The sequence below is a fragment of the Simochromis diagramma genome, unplaced genomic scaffold (genome assembly GCF_900408965.1).
Source record: "Simochromis diagramma unplaced genomic scaffold, fSimDia1.1 OVJJ01000216.1, whole genome shotgun sequence".
Classification (NCBI taxonomy): Eukaryota; Metazoa; Chordata; class Actinopteri; order Cichliformes; family Cichlidae; genus Simochromis; species Simochromis diagramma.
This window is the reverse complement of record NW_024386883.1, coordinates 2,497,002-2,520,202: the sequence shown is the minus strand read 5'-3', so window position 1 is coordinate 2,520,202 and position 23,201 is coordinate 2,497,002. Positions and strand designations below refer to the sequence as shown.

At 40.6% G+C, this 23,201-nt stretch overlaps 2 protein-coding genes across 5 annotated transcripts; one reads left to right on the top strand and one right to left on the bottom strand.

Moving 5' to 3' along the window:
- Positions 1-490: 490 nt before the first annotated feature.
- On the bottom strand, positions 491-11,076 carry map7d2a (MAP7 domain containing 2a). Of its 4 annotated transcripts, none has more exons than XM_040032978.1 (17): positions 10,702-11,076; positions 8,612-8,704; positions 8,080-8,175; positions 7,916-7,993; positions 7,326-7,489; positions 7,138-7,234; positions 6,109-6,198; positions 4,553-4,659; positions 4,352-4,470; positions 3,874-4,235; positions 3,641-3,782; positions 3,381-3,552; positions 3,127-3,231; positions 2,958-3,008; positions 2,707-2,746; positions 975-1,629; positions 491-868 (listed from the first exon to the last, which is right to left on the bottom strand). In XM_040032978.1, the coding sequence occupies exons 1-17, from the start codon at positions 10,736-10,738 to the stop codon at positions 610-612; spliced, it is 2,667 nt and encodes an 888-aa protein (XP_039888912.1). In that variant the 5' UTR covers positions 10,739-11,076; the 3' UTR covers positions 491-609. The 4 variants fall into 4 exon arrangements, with proteins under 4 accessions (XP_039888912.1, XP_039888913.1, XP_039888911.1 ...); XM_040032979.1 differs by having other exon boundaries at positions 3,641-3,785; positions 8,089-8,175; XM_040032977.1 differs by having other exon boundaries at positions 3,641-3,785; positions 10,702-11,075.
- A 4,293-nt stretch (positions 11,077-15,369) lies between these two features.
- pdha1a (pyruvate dehydrogenase E1 subunit alpha 1a) lies at positions 15,370-21,341 on the top strand. Its single transcript, XM_040032976.1, has 11 exons — positions 15,370-15,625; positions 16,662-16,730; positions 16,808-16,981; positions 17,173-17,299; positions 17,687-17,778; positions 17,952-18,044; positions 18,319-18,474; positions 18,841-18,912; positions 18,987-19,054; positions 19,469-19,577; positions 19,872-21,341. The coding sequence occupies exons 1-11, from the start codon at positions 15,578-15,580 to the stop codon at positions 20,034-20,036; spliced, it is 1,173 nt and encodes a 390-aa protein (XP_039888910.1). The 5' UTR covers positions 15,370-15,577; the 3' UTR covers positions 20,037-21,341.
- Positions 21,342-23,201: the final 1,860 nt, after the last annotated feature.

Sequence of the window (23,201 nt, the reverse complement as noted above, 5' to 3'; positions counted from 1 at the left end):
CCAATATCAATACACACACCAGTAACATTGCCAGCATTAAAAATAAACCTGTCATGAACATTAAATAGTCTTGCCTTCCCACCAACACTTTGAATATTGTTTAAAGGCTTAGGAGGGTGTTTGGAAAGGCTACAGTCATCAGTGCTCTGAGCAGGCTTTAATACAACATGAAAATGAACTGGGAGCCAGTAAGGAATCTGTGCAGGGCAAGCTCTTCCCTAGCTAATGTATTTAAGTAATAGTATGTTTTTGAAATTTTTCTAGTATTCAAATCCCTGATATTTTTTTCCTCCATCGGGTCACACATCTACTGACTGTCTGTCATATGTGGATACTTGTCCTCAGAACAAGAACTGCAGATTCACAACAGCTGTAACACAGTCATTTGCTATGTTATTACTAAATAGGAGATGTTTTGTTTATATTGAAGGTCATATTGTACATTTTTAGGTCAATCTCTATGGCTCTATTCCCATTATTTTAATGACACAAGAGCACATATCCAAAATGTGACATCCTTGTGAGCGTATGTGTGCCTGTGTGTGAGAGACAGAGATGGAGAGGACAGAGACAAGGCAAGCAAGAGAGGAAGAGAAAGGAATTAATCGGCTACTTGATGCTTAGTTTATTTGAGGACGGAGGTGCCATCCCAATGAGCTTTGAGTCTGAGATGGGACTGACGACACCCTCAATGAGGTTCTTGTTGCAGTCACCGATGCTGCTTTCAGAGGACAGTTTAGCATAGGTGACGCTCCCTGTCAGGTCCATCAGCTCTTCGAGGGCCCGGGTGTTACTCATGCCGCTGCTCTGGATTTCATTGACAGGTGAGAACTCTGGGATCGAAATGAGTTCTTCCTTTGAGGCCGGGCTGAAATATGACAATGTGAGAAATCATATATATTACATATTCACACAGCCCCCCCCCCCCCCCCCCCCCTCACATTTCAGTAATAAAGTGTTACCTAATGACTCACCTGACCTCCATCGACTGCACCTCATTGCAAGACCCTGTGTGCTTCACATCGAGTGGCTCCAGCTTGATGACTGGTGGTGACAGGTTTCCCATTGGAAGGGGTTTCACAGGAGGTCTACCAACCCCAAGCTGGGACCCTCCTTTATCCTTTCCCCCAGCTTTGTCAGCTGATGGCACATCCACGCTCTGCTCTTTGCTTGCTTCAGCTGTTGGAGCACTCCTCTTCAAGGCACTTCCTCCACCCTTTCCTCCACTATTCATCATAACGCCCTCTCCCCTCAGCTTTGTGGGGTCTTTCATGATTTGGTCTGTGACATTAACACTTGCTCTGTGCTGCTGGTTTACATTCATTTCCATCTCTCCCCCCTCTTGCTGGAGTACACAGGCTTTGGCTACTTTAAGGTGGCTGCTAATCTCTTCCCTGGTTTGTCTTGTCTCAGATTTCTTGTCAGGAACACTGTGCGTCACGAGATGAGTGTTGTTTTTTACTTGCTTCTGATTGTCCATCTGTGCTGCTGCTGTGACTGTGTCTGTCTTCCCGAGAGCAGTGTCCTTTATTTTGACCTGAACTATGACCTGCTCTTTAACCTGAAAGTCAACCTTTTTGGTTGCTGGCTCTTTAACCTGAGCATTGCTTTGAATAGTCTTTATATTACCTGTGAAGAATTAAAAGATTTATCTTTTACAGTGGGCTTTCCTTTGTGTCGACTGTCCAGTTCAACACTAACATTTAATTTAAGTTTTAACAGAAGATATCACAGATGTCATTACCCACAGCATCGGCTTAGCAGGTAAAAAAAACAAAAGGACAGCTCAAATAAAGCATAAGCTCAGATTGTGCAGAGCAGCCCGCTAGAGACAGAGCTGAATAAATCTTCCAAGGGCATTTTCAAGAGCGGCTAATTTTACAGTCAGCTCCCTTGGCACTTCACTGAAAGGTGCCCTTTCAGCACCAGGAAGGAAGTCCGTGTCTCCTCATACGCCACCAAACGTTGCAGAAACACCATGAAAGATTTTAAATGCTTAGAAATGTGGCTTCATCAGCTGAGGGTCACACTCATTCTTCTGAATAATCAAAGCCAAAGCACCAGAACAAGCCAAATCATAAAAATGTAGATGCTGTGGCACATGCTCAAAATTAGCTACTGCAAATTCATTCAAGCTAAATCAGTGGTTCTCAAAGTGGGGTCCGGGGGAATATCCATAGCCATCGGGGTGACATTCAGGGTGCAACAAACCCTTCTCACTGCTGCATAGCTTGGTTGAGTTGGCTGACATGCTGAGTTTGGTTTTCTTGAGAGCTGAAACGGGATGGCCAGTATGCACTACGTCTCGTCAGATGTAAATGAAGTCAGACAGGAAGACAATTTTGTATTTGGATCCTAGTAGCATTAAGGATATGCTGAAAATATACAACTGTTTTGCACCTAAACCAACTGAAATGCGTTGGTGTTTAATACCATGACACAGGCGTGGAAACACACAGTTGCAATGACACTCTGAATGGGACTGTTAGAAGCTTGTGGCTTATTGGTGCTGGGACTACGAGGGGGCCCTTAGAAAATGTGCTCCCTTGTAAGGAGCAGCTGCCCTGGCACCCAAAAGTTTGAGAACCCTTGAATTAAATCATAAACCTTGCATGCCCTGATTGCTTCTTTACAGCAGAGCACAGTAAGCAGGACCAGCAAGCAAACTTAGCGGATCAGCAGGGGGGGACTGAATAACACACTAACCTGGTGGCGAGACGCGCTTTGTCTCCACCTGTTCCTCCATCTGATTCAGCGCAGAACAGAGACGATCAAGTAAACATTTAAGGCAATCAGGACACTCAACCAAAGTATCACCAATGATAGAATTTAATAAAGATAACAACATGAGAAAGTTGTAATAAATTAAAGTCAAAAGAAAAAAATATCAAACAGTCAGCGGGTGATTAAAGGCAGCAGGTCTACTGTATGAGGACAGAAGCTGTCTCTTACAGTACCTTCGACTCAGCTTCACCCTTCCTAGTTCTCTTCATAATCTCCTCAATTCTCTGGAAAAGAATATCAATATTCAATCACTCTGGGAACTTTCCAGATATTCAAACAGATATTTCAAGAGAAGAAATGCAATCTGAATACAGCAGTTGATTTGTCTGTGTCTACAATAACCTTTTTTCTTTGTTGCCGCTCCTCTTCCTCTTGCTTTGTCTGCACTTCTCTGTCTTGCCGCTGACGCTCCACATCCTCTTGAGCCAGGACTTTGGATTTTTCTCTCTGTTGAGAGCAAGAAGATCCATACATAGCCAAAGACTGCAATGATTTATACAGTAATCCAAAATTTTTAAAGACAAGAAATCTACAAAAATCTAAATGCAGAATAATTAGCAATAATAACAGACCAGCACTTTATAAAGACCACTGACCTCTCTGTCCATCTGGGCCTGTAGCTCCTTCTCCTGCTGTTCCTTCTTCTGTTTCTCTTCTTCTTGTTTCAAATGAGCGTCTGCCTCACGCCTTCCTCTCTCCTTCACTTGCTGATTCACTGGCTCCTGCCGTTGCTGCTCCTGTGCAAGTTGCTTCCGTTCCTCTGGTAACCTGATCCACATGCATATGAATTTGTCATCAACATGTTTTACGTATATTCCAGACCTTATTTAAGGTCATTCCAGATCAATCAACTCACCTTCCTTCTTCTTCTTGCTGCTCCCGTTTTTTCTCCTCCAGTTCTTTCTGAGCCCGAGCCTGGCGCCTACGCTCAGCCAGCAACCTGCTAGCCTCCTCTGCATTTGATGTGCCAGCAGCCACTTTGCCTGTGCATGGTGCTGCTTCTATCACATAAACAAACATGGAGTAAGACTCTTCCATATGTACTAAAACTGAATGTAAAGGGGGAAAAAAGGAACTTATAGAATCCACCTTTTTTCTTGTCTCCATCCAGAAAATTGCTCTGTGTCATCATCTCTAAGGGATCTCCTTTGGAAGTCAGCTGGTTTCCTCTTTCAGGCGACTGACATTTTTCAATAGTGTCTCCTTTTAGGTACTTATCGGAGGATTTGGTTTTAGTGATTTCAGTACTGGCCATATTCTTCTGAGCTGGTGGAGATGAAATTAAGCTGTTGATGTCAGCGCTCTTTTTCACTGCAGTTTCAGCTTTGGTGCGCTCGCCCTTTTTTCCCACCTTGTCATTTTCTGCTTTTCTATTATCACTCGGGTTGGGGCGCTGTCTTGTCGGTGAGTAATGGTACTGATGTGCATTGCTAGGAGACTGGGCGCGAATCCTAGGCACACAGAAGGAGATGTCCAGCTTAAGAATATAGTTTTATAACAAACTGAACAAAGTACTGCTCATGCTCAGAGATACATTTGCCCACCTTTTACCAACAGTTTAGCTTACTTGGAAGGGGTGGGAGGGGAAGCCAAATGTTTGGTGAAACTGGCAGGAGATTCAGATCTTCTCACAGGGGACCCACAACCTGGGGATGCAGTTCTTCTCTCTCTGCGCAGCCGCTCTTTCTGTAAGAAGTGTTAGCTTCATTTAAATCATAGCCTGTATCCACTAATGTCTCGTTCTTAAAGATGTTGTCCAAGGTCTAACCTTTGGGGTGTTGGGAGTGGACTGAGAGCCTCCCTGAAGTCCAGCTCTGTTGTGATCTACACGGTTCACCGAGGTGTGGAAAGGTGACCTGTGAGGGCTGCAGGGTGCTGCATGATGACAGAAATAAATCTTGGTGAATGATACTCACTGATAGAGAGATAAAGACACAGCAGTAGCAGTAAAAGTACTGGACAGCACGTGCTGCATACAACTAAAGCTTACACCCTTATTTTTACAGCAGAAAATAAGCTACAGGAGGCCTTCATTTTTTTTTAAACACTGCATTTCCTCTCTCTGATTAAAAGGAAGGCATCGAGCTTTCAGCTTAGGATAAGCAAAGTCTAATGTAGAAAACATTTCACTGCATCTGCATTTTTGTGATTCAGCCATCAGTCAGACATAATAAGGTATTAACACTTTCATTTTAGCAATTAACCCATGCACTACAGTGCACTACAGTGCAGCATGATGCAACCACACATGTGGCAATACAGTGGCTGTGAAAAACAGTGCAGAAACCCACTCCCAACATTTGGTTTGTGACTGCAAATGAAAACAGACAGATTTTGTGCAAACTCAAATTACAAAAGCAAAGGCCCTAAACACTGACCACCTTGCAACACCCACGTCATATTTTTTTTTTGCCATCTTTGCACCTTGTCATCAAGCTGAACAGTCTCTAAGGAGTGCAGTCATCTCAGTGTGGCTGTATCTGTGTCTATTTTTGTGCACATATTTTTATTCTAGGTCACTTACGATTAATCTCTGAAACCGCCTGCTCCAGGGACCCAAAGGCAGCACCACTTAGCTGCTCTTACTCTGAAAACCTAATTTCAGGTTATCACAATAAAACACCCCGACCCATCTACAAACTCTGAAACACCCTCCAGCATTTCAGACCCAGGATCCAGAGTTTAACTACAGAATTTAAATACTAATCCAGAAGTTGTTTTCTGGATTACAGGAATGTCCCTGCCACAGTGAAACACAGCAAAAAATTCATATACGAAGGCTTGATGATGATGAATTTATGGAGGAAACAAGTTTAAACTAACAAGATTCAGTCTGTGAAAAAGCTGACACTGTGCACTTTTATTTTCCTCTTTCTCCTGCATGGTGGTCTACTCGCAGATGTGCTGCAGAGTTGGCAAAGAAAAGCAAACTGAAATACTTCTGCGTGCTTTTATGTGAAAATTACGTTACATCAAATTAAGACAAGTATTTTACAATAAAAGTTTAGAAATATGACAGCAAAACCTCTTTTTCTGATAACATCTTTGTCTTGATTTCAATGCCTGAAGGCATAGTACTGTGTTCACAGTGCTGTGCCTCTATGCTGTCTTTGCAAATAACTCAAATGTAAAAGCCACTGCAAAAACATACACAACGAGGCCTGCAAAACATACAAAAGCAAAGAAGCTATAAAACTGAGCAAAAGAGTAACTTAACAGGCGTGCGTTACAGAAAGAAAAAGTTGCCGGACACAAAGCACACAGTAACTCTTGGATGAACAGGTGGGGTAATGGATTTGGGAGGCAAGGGGGGCTAAACTTTACCAGATTCGCTGACAGCAGGAATGGGGGAGGCAATGCCATGGGAAAAGGCGGAGGCAGCAGAGAGAGGGAGTGGGGCATTCTCACAGTCACCTATAGGCAGCGGGCGGAGCAGAGCAAACAGAGCATTTGTGAACAGTTTATCTGAGCAATTCCTCATCCAGTTGTAGAGACCAGCAGGGGTGCTGTGAAGCCATGTAACAGAAACATTTTTTTCTTTAATTTAAAGCTTCAATTTGTAGTTTTTGCATATTTTTGAGTGTATAAACATGGAGTTAGTGTATCAACTACTTTGCTTCATTCATTTGCAGACGTTTGAACAGACAGTTCTCTCCAAAATGAAACTGACATATTTTTATTCTGGCCCATATTGTCTTCCCTTGTGTAGTGCCAAAAGACACACACATAAAAGTGAGGTGTGTCTTTCCAGAAATCCACAAACTTTGTTGCATGCAATTTATTTTCTGTCTATCAACCCACACCTGTCTACTGTATAGAAGGGTGTGTGTATCTACCTATGACGACAGACTTGCGTCAGTGTGACAGGATGCAAACATTAGCCCCCTCAGCTGAGCTCTAATATCAGCTATACTGTATGCATGCTTCTTTTGGTTGGCAGGTGTAGTTTAGTAGAAAGAAAATAGTTCCTCCATGAAACAAGGTTTGGATTTTTTCCTGGAAAGAGACAAAGTTGCATACGAATGAGGATGGGGGGACACTTGTCACTACCGAGCAGAGGAACTGTCCTTCAAAAAGATGCTGATTAGCGATACACCCGTGCTGTGTAATTCCACCATGTCTTTGCAGAAAAACAGGAAAACATCTCTGTTCACGCGCATTTCAGAAGCCAGGCTGTCAGCCATGATCAACCCTCTTTAACACACACATAGTGTTTGTCTGTGTTATGTTATCTAACAGAAATACAGCAAAATGTAGCTTCAGTGTCTTTTCAGTATTCTGCTATTTCAGACCATCCCACAATATGCTTCCATGCTTCTTTGTTCTCAGGAAAAAAAAACAGACTATTCTTACCTGCTCCTTGATGGTAGCCTCTGCTGCAGCGTTTTGTCCTCTGCTCCAGCTGGAGGCTGCGCTCCAGAGAGCGTTTCATCAGGGCCTCGAGACGCTCCTGAATGCAGCACAGCAGAGGTGACTTTTACACAAACATTACAACTTCACCATACTCACTGATCACAAACACACGACAACAAAATGCTGACCCGCTCCTCCTCGAGCTGCTGCCTCCTCTTTTCCTCCACTGCAGCTCTGCGGAGATCCTCTTTCTGCCTCTGCTCCTCCAGCCGCCTCCAGCGTTCCTCCACTGTGCGTTCATACTGCAGCCGAGCTCTGCGCTCCTTCTCCCTGATTAGCTGTTCCCGGGCCGCTGAGAGAGACAGAGTGTCTTTTTGGTCTTTGCTTGTTCATGCATCACACATACCATGACTTTCCTTCTCTTTAGTAAATTGGTTTGGTTCAATTTAATTTGGTTAAGTTGAGTTTGTGTCTCTATCCACGCCTAAGATGAAATCATGAAGTGAGAAAACCCGGTCATCATGAGGTCACCGCTGGCGCTGCGGGATTATCTGCGAGTAGGAGACCTACTTTTGCGGACTTTTCTACCTTAAACTCTCTAAAGTGACACAGCACATCGTATCAAAAACCCAGTGAACTCAAAGTGCATCCTCTAGCCCTTCTATAACCAATTAGACTGCAGAAGAAGGGGGGGGAAAACGAGTGACTGAAACTGGAAAGGAACAAAAAGCCAGAGGCCAATAAAAAACAAAAAAACAAAAACCAGGACATCACCTACCCAGGCTTCTCTCCCTCTCCTCTCGCCGCTCCTTGGCTAAACGCATCCTGTCGTCTGTCCTCAAGTAACCCTCCAGAACTGAAAGAGGAAAGATATTAGAGAGCAAAAACAGGGCAGTGGCAATAAAAGAGAAAAATAAAACAAAAATAAAAGTTGAAACTTACTTGGTTTACCTCCATGGTTGCTGCTAACATTAGCAGGTAGGTGGGAAGGGGAAGCGTGCCCATTCATGTGTAGCTTCTTCTCTGTGTTAGATGGGGCTGGTTGGAGGGATGGAGGGAAAGGACACTCAGCTTTGCATATAGTGGGGTGACATCAGTGCACTGCTACTTTCTCATCAGCAGAGGGAAACATTCATTCAGCTTGATTAGGGGCGTCTGTGTGGCAAAATGCTCAATCAAGAAGTGCCAAAACAAGCAAGACAGGGGAGGAAACTATCCTCCATGTGGGAGTCAGTCCACATATGCTGACTGTCGCTTTTTGTTATTGTTGTTGAGCGTTCACAAGCCGCTCCTCCATTCACCGATAACAGCAAGGCCCTCAAGCACGCTGCCCTAATATTCGCAGGCCTGCAGTCTATAAGCAATTGTGCAAAAGTCCAAATGATTGGAGAGTAAGTGAATTTAATCCAGATTAAACAGATTAATGGAAGGAAAAGTGTGATTTATGTGACAGAAGCCAGAGAGGATTACTCACTGTTTTTTCCAGTCCGGGCTGGAGAGCTGTGACTGTTTGTTGGAGATTTCTTGTCAGGAAGTAGAGTGATGGATGGCGGTGCCATCTTTTCACCTAAAGCACAAAACAAAGCAACACTTGGTGTGTTCATCTAAACGATACGGTCATTTTACTACATCAATGTCACAAAATCACTGTGTGAACGGAAAAGCTTGCCTGTGTACTTATATTGGTAAATACACTGGAGTGAACAGGATTTATCTATCTATCTATATCGATCGATAGATCGATGATAGATAGATAGATAGATAGATAGATCCATTTGGTCCATGAAAGTATGTTTATGGAACTGTGATGTCATATTTGTGACAATTTCTGCTGCTCTCTTGGCCAGATTTATCTTGAAAAACATATTTTTTTATTCTCACTAACACTTTCCACCCAAATAAACAAAGGAAATGTAACAGTCACTTTACCAAAAACTGATTGGAGCTTCTAACATGTGACAGTGATATTCCTTTTTCGTTCAAAGTAACTTCATGAGACATATGTTTGGGATATTTTTCACACATTATAGGCCAAAAAGTCATTTATAACACTTTAAATTCCCACATTCTATTTTTGCACAACACTTGTGCACAGCAAAATAAACCACAGTCACGTGATGTGTTCTCATTTTAAGTCTTTTCCCTTAATAAATAGAGTGACACCCATAAATTACAGTAATAAGTCAGAATATAAACCCTTTTGGATTTTAAGATTTAGAACAAACACATTTTCTAAAAGTTCAAGAGTCAAAACAAACACATTAGTGATCAAATATTATACTGTGAGATGACTATTGTCCTGAAATGAATCCTGGAATAAGTCAGTAGCACATCATCAGTGTAAAGCCCAGCCATGAAAATTTTTAATTCCACAGATTCACTCAATCGATCTGTGCGTCGCTGGCTGAACTGTCCTCACACAGCCAGTCGCTTCACTTCATCAAGTGAATTACTTCCTTTCCAGTCAGGGCTTTTATTGCCTGCTGAAATCTGGCAGACAACACAGACTCCTTTTTCTGCATGATCTGACTGACATCAGACACGAGAGCTAAACGTTAATGCTCAGCTGACTTCATTAAACATATTCCTGTGCTCACTCATCGATTTGTAACATTTCCATGATGACATGAGCTCTTTTATAGGTCACAGGTAAGTCTACCTCTGAGTAAGGTGGTTGCAATTATTGACTGTAGCTTTTATGGCTTTGAGGGTAATAAAGACCAGGTTGTCTCTGTTTTATAGAGGAGCCTGTCAGATTACTCTTAAACATTAAAAATAAATTTGTGTGTATCTATCTATCTATATGTATATTTATATATGTGTGTGTGTGTGTGTGTGGAAGCTGAAGAGCTCATGGAGATGAAGTTGCTTTAAAAGCATTTAGAGGTGTAAATATTCAGTCCTTTTCTCTTTCTCCTGTATGAAGCAGTGAACTACAGTGACACGGGCAAATCTTTCGTCATGATAGTTAATTTGATTATTGTGCATCAGGGATATTTCTCCTCTTTCACGGTGTACAGGGTGGAAGCTAAACAAAGTGAAAGCTTATTATTCAGCTTATTGCTATTTTTATTGCACAAAGTCTGAACAGAAAAGACTTCTTGTAAAATCACCCACAGGCCTCTCTTGTACCTCCACCCATTTGGACCTTTTTTGAGCGTCGTCACAGCAAACAAAACAAAAATAATGGTAATAATAATAAAGAGCAACATGGGCTCAGCATGGGAGCCCCTATCAAAGCCCTAGCATTGATATCTACCCCCACACAGCTCACACAACGACAGAAACACACAAAGAAACAACGCATTTCTCTTGCTCGCGTTTACTCTGGATTAGTGATTTAGCTTTTTTTTCAATGAAAGTAAAGTCTGCACTTTACAGACATTACCGCCATCCCCACAGTGGCTATTAAGTGAGAGAGAGAAAAAAGACGCTGGAGCTGGATCATCACCGCACAGCGTCAGGCAGATAAAGCAGCAGCGCTAATATGAGTTGCGTCATGCATGAGTCTGCTTTAAATCCACGACGAGGAGTGTAAACAAACCCCACATACACCAGGCTTACCTGTGACTGCGCCGGATAAGGCGACTGTTTTCGCCATGGTAGTTATTACAGTCAGAACAGCCTACACCCAAATGTCATCCAAAGCGGGCTACAGTGATGCAGCACGGCGATCCGTTTCCCTCCAGCAGCAGTGATAATCGCAGCCACGGCGGACCAACACGAACACACAGCATTCAGCGAGGTGCACTGAAGGTCGCTATGCGGCTGTGGTGAAACGTGGATGGAGGAGAGAGAAATGCTGCTGGGCATGAAGCGGCAATGATAAAGCGTATACAACCCCGTGTGCTCGCCAAACCACAGAGTGCGTCTGCACGGCGTGAGCGCGCACTCATACACGGGCCGTCACACATTACCGGCAGATGGAGATTTCCACTCTGTGCAAACAGCAGGCGGGCCCAGAGTGAGCACACTTTGACGCAGCGACAGATTGCGGGGACACTATGTATAAGCAATGTGTTGCTGTTGTTGTTGTTAATTGTAATAGCCTCGTTTCAGCAAAGATAATTTATATTAAGCTAAAACTGCGTGTCACACAACTCAAGAAAAGGCTCGTTATTGTGACAGTGATGTTTATACAGAAGTTTGTACGAAAGACATGCAGGACACAATATCATCAATCTGATAAATACAGTAGCCGAAAACAGGTGGGTATGCAGTAGAGGTGGGAATGACCAGACACACAATACGTCACTCATGCTACAACTTTAATTTATATTATTTTTCAGCATTATGCAATATGATGAGCATTGCAATTTATCAACTTTCTTTTTTAGTTAAAGTCTATCAACATCTGTTTAATCCTATAACAAAACTATCTCACTTGTGTTGTTTTTGTTGCAAAATTACATTGTCAAGTGCACCATCGCTAAAACCTGCCATAAATGTTGTCATAAGACAGAGCCAGTCTGCTACCAGTCTGAGACTGAATGTGGTGAAGTTGGCAATTCCATGCAATCTGTTTCTGATAATACAGCAATAAACTGTGTCAAACAGTTAAAAATCACACATCTGTCTCTGTCTGGATACAGAAATTCACATTTATCTATTACAGTTCTTCTCAGCACCCTTCCTGCTCTATTGGAATAGAACAGCCAGTTGAGTCGGATCTCCTCACTTGGTGCTCACTGACAGGTTCATTCAGACTGATGGCAACATGTTGGCAACCTGTCTGCATTTATAAATCTGATAGATTGTATTTGCAAACCTTTGACAATTCTCTGGAGTGACTGCAGAGAGGTCCCCCATATCAGGAAGATTGTTGTCATGTCAAAAGTGGCCATGAGGGCACAACATCTCCAAGTTTTGGGAAACCATTTAGTCACCACAAGTTGCAACCAGTCAAAAAATGTGAAAAAAATCAATAAAATCGCCATGCATTCACCAGTTCTTTTATAGATGCAACAAAGTTGTTGTCCTAGTGATTAAACTGTTAACTTCCTCTGAATCAAGAGGTAGCTTTTTCACATTAAGTGTTGAATGGCTTATCTCTGGAAAGTGGAGCATCAGATGAGTTCTTTTGTTCAATAAAGGGCTATTCCTTTCTTTTCTATTCAGTCTGCTATTTTCTTTCAGTCATTGGTTCCTATGCATAGGAATCAAGAGGAAGACAACAAGGGTTGACTTCACAAGCCTTTCCTGTCCTGTGCGAAGCTGATCCAGCTCATAGATCAGGCCCCAATTCAACAGGGGTCTGAATTGGGGCCTGGTTGGAGACTTGACTGTCTCCAACCAGGCTAGATTTTTCTTTCAGCTGCGATGATGGCTTCACTGCAGCAGGAATCAACATGCTGCTTGTGGCTTCTACAAATCTGTTGGGTTTTTTTTGCTTGAGTGTACCCAGCATTAGAAGAAAAACACCTGTGATGTGATGGAAGGGGATCTATGTATACTGAATTTTGTTTCAGGTGATTATGAGCCTAGTTTATGGGCTGCTGAGTCCAAAACACCAGAAGAGGCCATTGGAGCTACTGAGAAACCTGTGGTTGAGAAATTAAGACAAGAGATGCAGGACTTCAAATCCATCAGAGTGCACTGTTACAACTGTGGCCTCTGCAGCTAGTTGGGGGTCCGTGTAACTAAATTGCAGCAACGATGGATGGGTTGGCTCCTTTTAGTTGATGGCGGTGCAACCTTGTCTGAAATTCCCAAACAGGTTTGGTTAGCAATCACTAACAGTGTGTGACCCAGAGTTAATACAGCTTTGTGTTTTCTAGTTAGTTAGTTTTTTTTTATTTCATTTTTACGTGGTTGTTTGAGTTTAGTTTTTCACTTTACTTTATTAGTCTCTTATTAATACTTATTACATGGAAGGTGTATATCAGAGGCAAGATTTAGGAAAATCAGTAAGTGTTATAATAAAACCTCATAACCTTTTAGTCTTATAGGCATCCATAGTTTTGATAAGCATGTCCATCAATGCCTCATCAGAAAAGTTCTAATATATTTTTTTCTTTCTTTCTTTTTCTTAAGTATCTGTAAAAGAGAATTAAACTGAGATTTTTTTTACTCAAGGACCCCATCACTGCAACGAGAGTAATAAACATGGTGTCATTGTGTAGATAGATATATTTAAGCCCATGTAGCAATTTTCGTAATAATTTAACACACTGTACTCAATAAAACACACCCCAGCTATCAGGGCACACAGATCAACTGAGGATATCAGGGTATCAGATTTACTTCGATGGAACCTGAGTTTCTCCTTCTTCGTCTTCTTCTTCTTCTTCTTTGATTCTTGATGGCAGCTGGGTGGGTGCATTACTGCCTCCTGTAGGATTCTGTAGTCATTTAATGTCACTAACCATTCAATGAGCCCTCGGATGCTCTTATTTAGCCCTGCCTCTTTAAAATAGCTTGATACTGTTGCTCTCCCTGTATCACTGTCTGCCCACTTCAGTATGCTTTCTAAATGAGGTGTAACGCAGTAAAGGACCAGGGCGCCTGACAGCAGCTTGATGGTTAATGAGCTAATCAGAAGTAGCTTCGACTACAGAGCCTGAGTGTGTGAATAAAACACAGACAACAGAAATAGAAGAAGTCTCCATCATTTCAAGTGAAATTTCCTTCCTTTTGGTCAAAACTCACTCCTATGAAATGCAAACTTTCAACGCTCTCCAGTTCATTCATGATTTCAGTCTGCACTCCTTTATTTTGTTGCTTGTCAAGATGGTCTTTGTCTTTTCTACTGACAATTTGAATCCCCATTGGTATTCAAAAATATATCATCTATGATAATAGAAAACAAGGTCGGACTTAATTCACTCCCCTGAGGAATCCCATTTCCCACTATACATTGAACTGATAGGTCAGTACCCTTTTTTTTATTGTTCTTCCATAGTCCTTGGTCCAGTTAAACATCTTTCCTCCAATATTCAGCAAACACATCTTGATTAGAAGTCCCTCTTTCCATAGCATGTCATAAGCTTTCTTAATATCAAAGAACTCTGCAGCGACTGTCTCTGGATTCACTTGAGCCTTCCTTACATCATGCTCAAGGCAAACTACTGGATCCATTGTGCTCCTTTCTACCCTGAATCCACTCTGATACATTTCCATCATACATTTCATTTACTTTTAGGAATAAAGCTTTTTGTTGCTAATATTACACTTTGCTTTATTTTATTTAGTCCAGAGTATCCACATTTAGTTCGTTATTAACCTGTGCCAAGTACTTATCACTTGTTTTCAGAAATTTCTTTCAATTGGCTTTGCAAAAATCCATTGTTATATTGTTATCACATATTCTTTCCTTTTATCCCAATTTTTAACAACAATATACAACTGTTCACTTCCCACTCATAGTTCTATATTAACTATATTGTTGAACAAAGAGGACACATCTTCCCCTTCATCCCTCTTCTCTGTGTCTACAGAGACTGCCACATAGTCATATAAATTAAAAAAGAATCAAATTTTGATTTAAGCCAGAATTACTGGACACAAATTAAATCCTGATATGATTTTCTTTCTTATCTCCATTAAATTTCTTGAATTCCTGGCATGAATTGTCCATCAAACTTCTGGCATTACATTGGGGAATGAGTATAATTAACAGAAATATCCTATACATATGCACTGCAGCTTTTGCTATTATTTATATTTTTTCATTTCCTTCTTTTGATCCAACTGTTTTCTTGCCTTCGCTTGCTCTTTGCTCCATACAGCCTGATGGATGGAGCATTTTTTTAACTCCCTTTTCACCACTTCATAACCCCAAAATGCTGGAAATGAATTAGAATAGTTTCTGCCTCTTAAAAAAATAAAAAATAAATTATATATATATATCTTCTTTATCATTAACCTTTACAGTTTTAATACAATTATTCCTCAGTTAGAAAATTTCCCCAAGGTCAAACAAAGGGAGACCACACTATGGCACATGTTCAAACAAAGGTTTATTCATCCAAATTATTTGTTAATCAAATAGATATATAACATCACCCCCAGAAAGGTGTCAACTCAGCTCTGTAGATCATATTAAAGCAGTTTGAATTTTAGATTCAAGCTGCTCTTCATACTTTTGGCCACAAGATGGCACCAAAGAAGACTTTGCTGAAAAGCTTCGGGTAATGAACCCTTTTTCAATACAAGCTTCAGTGCTTCAGAAGGCTTCATACTGCCATCACCACCGCACATCTAAAGTCTTCGTCGTTGTCAAATATAGGGGGGTCGAAGAAATTATATTATTAAATAGCCACTGATCAGTGTTGCATTTCCTACACTCACTACCAACCATACCTCTCCTCTACTTCGAACACAGCCCGCTGTCGGCAGTTGCGCTTTCTATCTGCCGATATTCAAGACAGCGAAGAAGCCCCAAGCCGGAAGGACACATCCTGACATTAGGACGGCTCTGCGGTGGGTTAGGTCAGGAAAGATGCTAGCCATCATCTCGAATGTGTTTAGAGCCAGTGCCCAGCGGAATGTAAGTGCTGTTTTTTTTTTTTAATTATTTAAACGGACTTAGCTAAACATTGCAAAATGTAGTCTCGCGAAGAGCGCCAGTCGACCCAAAACAAAACTGTCATCGCTGTTCTGACCTTGTAAGCCTGAATGATAGCTTCATTAGCTAACACGGTAAAAGTTTGCGCACAGATTTAAAGTTTCAATGTCAGCGGACAGTCAGTAACTACTTAGTTAATGTTTAAATGAATGGAAATGGGAACTGTTAAAGGAAGGATGAAAGCTAGCATTAATAGCAATCAGTCTTAAATACTGAGACAGCCAAGAAAACTCACTTTACTGTTCTGACATCACTTTAAAAAAACCGAAACATAAAACAACTGTATTTGATATTTTTGTGGCGCTTTATAATAAGGTCACAGAGATAAGCGTTATTAAGGTAGTAATAGGGTATTAGCAAGTGCATAATTCATCATTTATATAGCATTACTCTTCCTTAGTATTCCATTCATAAATACAGATATATTATCATGACTGTGATTATGATTATTGCTAGCAGTCATGTAGTAACAGTGATAGCTGTACACATTTACAGCATGTACTGCAATGATAGGTGTACATGGTCATTTATAAATGTTATAAATTACATACTAAGGAGGAGTAACAATATATAAAAGATGAATTAAGCACATGCTAATACCTTACTAATGCTTAATAGTTTGAACTTGCTGCTAAGAACTTAACTTAAATCAGATGACAACTCAAACTTTTGGAAACTTAGTTACAATCCATTTAAAGACTATTCAGTGAATGATTTAACTATAAACCAGGTCCTATGAAGGACAAATTATAATAATGGCTGGTTGGGGGAGGAACCTTTGCAGTAAATGGGATGAGGGCTAACATGTAAAAGTCCAGTAGAAGCATTTAACAGACTAATGGGAAAGCACTCTGTAAAAATGAGTGCCTTGGGAGTTATATGATCTCTGTAGTTGTCTCAAAATGTGACACGAATTGCTTTTATAGATTAAAAGCTCTTGCATACTTGTTTCTCACAGGGGGCTGCAGTGATTATGTCAGCACGCACATATGCTGACTTCACGACCCAGGCTACCTTTGAAATAAAGGTAAGATTGAAATTGTGATGTCGTGAACACAGACTGGCACTTGGCAGTTTGACTCATGGGTATTTGCTTCTCTATAGAAATGTGACCTCTTCAAGCTGGATGAGGGCCCTGCCACTCAGGTGGTTCTGACTCGTGATGAGGGTCTGCAGTACTACCGCATCATGCAGACGATGAGGCGTATGGAGCTGAAGGCAGATCAGCTCTACAAGCAGAAAATCATCAGAGGATTCTGCCACTTGTATGATGGCCAGGTTGGATGATTTTTCTGATCTACAATGAAAGTTAGGGATGGTAGTTTAAATTTCGGAATATCTGGCAAGGATGTTAAACTTTTTGGAGGAGTGGAAGTTTTGAAGTGTTGCCCTGTGAAACATTTATTGATTACTCTTCAGAATAAATCTCCCTTTAGAACCAGACATGTCAAGCTGTTTTCTCATTATAGGAAGCTTGTGCTGTTGGTATTGAAGCCTCAATTAACTTGTCAGACCACCTGATCACGGCATACCGTGCCCATGGCTACACTTACACCCGGGGAGGGACTGTGAAGGAGATTATGGCTGAGCTAACCGGTGAGTTGTTGGTGAAGACATTAAATATCAGTACACAATGGGACTCTTTTTGAATTGACTCACCTGTGAAAAGCGGCAAATGTTCAGTTGCTGCTGGAGTAACTTGGCAGGTTTTGAATCTTTATTTTCTCAAAAGGGAAGCTGTTGAGCCCAGGACATAGACTATTGAAGTTATAAAATGATGAAACTAGAAATGTCTCCCTAATTGACTGAAGGCGGGACACATTTGTTGCTGGCCCTGCTTCAGCTTGGTTTTCTTGTCCCTGAGATTACGGTTCTAGGAAACTTATTTAGTCTGGCTGAACCTAGGAACAAATTTCAGTTGATGATGTACTTTGAGCTGTAAATGCTTTAGTTAATATCACCTAATATCTTTTTCACGCACAGGCAGAAGAGGTGGTATTGCAAAGGGCAAAGGAGGCTCTATGCACATGTACTGTAAACACTTCTATGGTGGAAATGGAATTGTTGGTGCTCAGGTAAGTATAACACTTGGCAGCTTTGCTTTAAATTTGTTGCTGATCTTTCTGCCTTCCATGGTTTACGATCATCTAATTGCATTACAAGATATTTCACAGGGCCATTGGTTTGAACTGACACTTGTACATTTAGACTTTAACACTGAAGTTTACTCAATGTTGGACTTCTCTAGGTTCCTTTGGGTGCTGGTGTAGCACTTGCCTGCAAATTTCAGGGCAACAACCAGCTGTGTGTCTGTCTCTATGGTGATGGTGCTGCCAACCAGGTATGTGTAGCTTTTTTTTCTTTTTTCTTTTTACATAAATGGGTTAAAGAGCAACACATTTGGATCTACACCTGGCCAGTATTTACTTTACTTTGCAGTAGGTTTAATCTTGTTCTGTGGGAATTGAGCAAACTTGTGCTAAATGCACAACATAACTAAATTCTGGGAAGTGTTAAAGGATAATAAATGGCCTTAGTACAAAGGAGAATCTAAACTGATGTAACTGGGCTTCTATTACAGGACACCCTTTTAAAGTCTTGTGTATATTTCACAGGGCCAGATTTTTGAAACGTACAACATGGCTGCTCTCTGGAAACTGCCTGTTATCTTTATCTGCGAGAACAACCGGTATGGCATGGGCACCTCAGTGGAGCGAGCTGCAGCCAGCACAGATTACTTCAAGAGAGGAGAGTTCATTCCTGGTCTGAGGGTAAGGGTCTGGCATGCTTGAGCACATTTCTTACATGTAAAGCTACATGTTAAGCTGTTGCAGAGCAACAGACACTTGACAGAAGCTGATATCTTGCACAATTTGTTAGTAATCGAACAGTTATTCAATTTGGGTTTGTTCAATCAAAATTACAAATGAATGATTAACCTTGACTGTCTCGAACACAATACACACTAGATGGAAGTGTGCTAAATGCTATTTGGAGTGATGTGTTCGTGAAATGTAAACACTTTCAAATGTGTTTGGTGCTACCATAAACTTGTAGAATCTGCATGTTGACCATGTCAGTTTATTACTTTTTGTAAGATAAGATTAAAGAAAAATACTCAGTAACTTTGTGTACAGGTGGATGGAATGGATGTTCTCTGTGTCCGGGAAGCAACCAAGTTTGCTGCTGATCACTGTCGCTCTGGGAAGGTACGTTTAAAATGTTATATTGACGTGTGCAGGAAATGCGACTCGGATCTGTAACTTCTTTGTCCTTTGCTCAGGGTCCTATTCTCATGGAACTCCAGACATACCGCTATCATGGACACAGCATGAGCGATCCTGGCGTTAGGTAAACGTTAGGCTACTTGATTATTTAAATTGATACAACTTAAAGTGGCTAAAGTTCTCACCTACAGTTTAATCTTACAGATTTTCTCTTCACTGTGCCTGTGCCCCTTACCTCTGCTCCTTAGTAGTCTCCATGTACCCCCTTTGTAGTGACCTGACAACAGCCTAGGGATGAATTGAGATTCAGTATCTTCTGTCAGATTTCTTTATTTGATAGACTTCACACCTCAAAGTAATTTGAATTTCATTTGAATCTGCATAGAAATGATCACAGAAATTTTGAAGGCACTGGATTTTCCAAAATGAGCCTAAATTTGTCAAAAGTAATATTACAAAACATTTGAAATCTTCAAAGTGCATTTGATAGCAATAGTAGTGCATCCCTCCAACTTTCCTGCACCCTCTCCCCTTTTAGCTACCGCACACGTGAGGAGATCCAGGAAGTGCGCAGTAAGAGTGACCCCATCTCCTTGCTGAAGGACCGCATGCTCAGCAACAATATGGCTAGCGTGGAGGAGCTCAAGGTAGGAAATGCTTCAGATATAGAAATCACATTTCTGTGAGCCAACACTTCTGACAATTTGGAAGCCTCAAACAAGAGTCCTTGTTTTTGTAACTGGGTATTAAAAGACAGTGATACTGCAACAACTTAATAACCAAGTGAGTTTAAGATCATTCTGACTAAGCATACTGACATTTGGGTTAGCTTTAGTCTGTCAAGTGAAAGAATGGTAAACAAAATATGTCTATTCTCTGCTTCTATTGGTTTGACCAAACGTTCTTTGCTGCAGTGTCTAACTGTCCTTATTTATCTGTAGGAAATTGATGTAGAAGTGAGAAAGGAAATCGAGGATGCAGCTCAGTTTGCCACCACAGACCCAGAGCCCCCACTGGAAGACTTGTGCAATCACATCTTCTGCGACATGCCGTCTTTGGAGGTGCGCGGCACAAACCCATGGGCCAAGCTGAAGTCTGTTAGCTAAAGTTCTTGATTCTCCTCCCTCTTACAATCATAACCCACCCAACCCCTTTCCTTAATGCACACGCCATGTACTTTAAACGAGTGCCTCATCACCAGAGCTTTAAGCATCAGCAAGTAATCGACTTCTAGAGCTAAGTAAACAGTTGGGGCCATTTTTACAAAGAAGTGTTGGTTTAAACTGACACAAAAAGAATTGGAGATCAGATTCACTTTTCTACCTCAAGTCTTGAAATTGCTACAGTGAAATGTTAAAACATTATCAGTGTTGCCAATCTAAAATTTATACCTACATTTATCCACTTCACCATATTTAATTTTTAGCCAGAAATGTTTCGTGATTAAAATCACAGTTTCTGGCAGACATCCTTTTATTAAGACTTCTTGAGGCATATTTATTCCTTAAATCTCTGTAAATCTGACTCCATGTGAATATGTAGTGGATTATTTGCTAATTGATCTGGTAATTTTTTGAGGTGCTGTAAGTGTTCAGTGTGTCAAACACAGGCTGTATGACCTTAACATGGCTTTGTGCTCTTTATACTTAAATGTACATGATAAAGAAGTCAACTTGAGACATTTGCATGTGTCTTTATTTCAATTGTCTTCAAAAATGCTGCAAATTGTAACTGTTCAAAATGTTAATCTACATGAATGGGTCTGGTAGATCTGAAAGCTGAATTTGACTCACGAGTTGAGCAGATGTCTGTGTTCACATGATCCTGAGGTCTTTTTCAGATTTGGTGGCTTGTCTCCAAACATTTTTAGAGGCTTGGCTTAAACTAAATGTGGGTGAACTAGAAATGAAATGATCAAGTGAAAATTTAAAACCTAACATTGGGTGGCAAGCTCATGCAGCTGTGCCTCTGGCTTTGTAACTTGTGTTATCAGATGTAACTTCAGTGACTCATCAACAAGCTTCTATCCCTACTGGCTTGCTTTGCAGACTATTGATGCAAGTTTTTAAAGAACTCTGCAACTCTTTCAAGGGGTACTGGGAGATTAGGACTTTCTACAGAAACATATTGAACTGTTGGCTTCAATGTCTAAAGCTAAAAGTCTTAGTGAATCTGTTACAAGGTGGGGAATGATGTAAAACACTCTGTGGAAACATTGAGTTGCTTTGATAAAGGGATTTTGTAATGCTATTTGTGTATTCTGTAAACAGAGTAAAGAGGTCAAGGTAACTTTTCAGTAATGCAATGCACCATGGTTAAACAAGTTTTGGCTCTTCGCCACTGCCAACTTAGGGAGGGTATTGGATCCTGTGTGAAATGCATACAATAAAGTAATTAAGTCAACAGTCAAATTTGCTGTCAGTTGTCTTTTTTGCAAACATGGAAAATTTCTCAGCTTATAAAGCCAATAAAGCACAAAAAGTCTATTGAACCCTGCAAAAATCACAGGTCAAAAACGAAAATGGCTTAAAATTATTTTCTAAGATGTTGGGCAAATCTGCCACCAAAAAAGCTCCAATGTGGCCTTGATTCTCCAAGGGGAACTCCAACCAAAATACCATCCTTCCAAAGATAATTGTTATTGTGGAAGCTGTTTAACACCTCAGTCCAAGAGAATTTAATAATGTAATTGGGTTTAGCTGCAAATGCAAATACACATTTTGCATCTTCTCTCCCATTAAACCATTTTAGTCAACCATTGTGTTCTATTGTGAGAAATTATACGCAGTTACTCCCATTAGCATATAAATTGCACATAGGATGGATGGAGGTAGTGACTTGCCCATAGTTGTGTATCCTTGGGCAAGATACTAACCCCAAGTTGCTCTCCGATGCATCCATCGGAGTATGAATGTGTGTGAATGTAGTTAGAAAGCACTAAGTACAGATAAAGTGCTTGTGAGAATGGGTCTGATTGGGTGAATGTGGCATGTTGTATAGAGCGCTTTGAGTACTCCGGGAGAGTAGAAAAGCGCCATACAAGAATCAGTCCATTTACCAATCAAATTTTTATGGAGTGCTTTCTCCCAATCTTCATCAGAGAATGAAACCAACATATGTTTACTCTATTCTTCCCTTATTTGATTAACAGAAGGATTGATTTCATTCATTATCTGAGTATATATCATTGATACTCTTCTTTTGTTTAATAAATTGACCTTCAGCAAAGAGTCTAAACAGGATGTTGGGAAGTATCTGGAAAATTTACGTACAAAGTCTCTAATGTTATTGTTTTATTCACAGACTGTAGGTTATTTTTTATTCAGAATCAAAGAATCAAAATAACAGAATTACAAAGTGCCTTGATGCTACTGTTGTAATAATACTGAACTGAACTTAAATGAGCTGAACTGTGCTATACAGTGATTGATGAATTTGTTAGACACCATCCAGTGTAATTTTTATGCCACACTGCCACAAATTAAGTGTATTGGTAATCATTTTTGTATTTCTGTAATTGTTAATCCACCAGAGTGCACAAGCTCTTTAATCCAAATGATATTTTAATGCTAATTTATAAATATTGATTCATTTCTAACTTCTCACAAAGATGTGAGTTCAGTTTCCTATTTGTCTAATCAATGAAATCATTTGTAGTTTCAACCATGTTTTTGACAGATTTCTAAAATATTTATCTTTTTTTTTTTTTTTTAATGACAGGTGGTCTGACATTTTGTTAAGCACTGTGTGTATCACCATCAGTTACAGTCTTGACAGGAAAAGATAAATTTGTGTCTATTTTGGAAAAAAAATGAGTATTTCCAGCCTGGCATTGTAACCTCATTTGGACAGCTAGTAGCTGCCAAAAGTATTGTTGCTGTAAAACCTTTAGCCCCAACACCTCCAAGAATTCCCGAAGCTAAGCAACAAGGACCTCGGCCTGGGATGTTGCTCTGCCATGCAATAGCCATCGCTAAAGAAAGTAAGTCGTTTTCCTCAGTAACTGTAGAAGAAGCTGTGTACTGAAACTTTGATTTAAGGGATTTTTTAAAAAGCATTTTATAAACGGTATAAACAGCATTTAAAAAGCGTTTTTTATAAACTACATCATCTACAATCCTTTGGATTATTAGAAATTACATGTGTTTTACTAACCTGGTTGACTATCAGGCACGAAAGCAGACAGTCAGTGCATACCAAATATTGCAAGAGAGGGTAGGGTTGAGCTCCCGCCTGTCTCTTAGCTTAAGTCTGCTGTCTTCAGATAGCTG

Bases quoted from the DNA above. Each gene is read 5' to 3' on its own strand.
- map7d2a (XM_040032977.1), bottom strand. From the start codon at position 10,738: ATGGCGAAAACAGTCGCCTTATCCGGCGCAGTCACAG. The intron at 3,553-3,640 runs GTGAGTTGATTG...CATGTGGATCAG, and splicing joins CAGCAAGAAGAAGAAGGAAG to GTTACCAGAGGAACGGAAGC. The intron at 2,747-2,957 runs GTACTGTAAGAG...GCGCTGAATCAG, and splicing joins AGGGTGAAGCTGAGTCGAAG to ATGGAGGAACAGGTGGAGAC.
- pdha1a (XM_040032976.1), top strand. From the start codon at position 15,578: ATGCTAGCCATCATCTCGAATGTGTTTAGAGCCAGTGCCCAGCGGAAT. The intron at 17,779-17,951 runs GTAAGTATAACA...GGACTTCTCTAG, and splicing joins ATGGAATTGTTGGTGCTCAG to GTTCCTTTGGGTGCTGGTGT. The intron at 18,475-18,840 runs GTAAGGGTCTGG...CTTTGTGTACAG, and splicing joins AGTTCATTCCTGGTCTGAGG to GTGGATGGAATGGATGTTCT.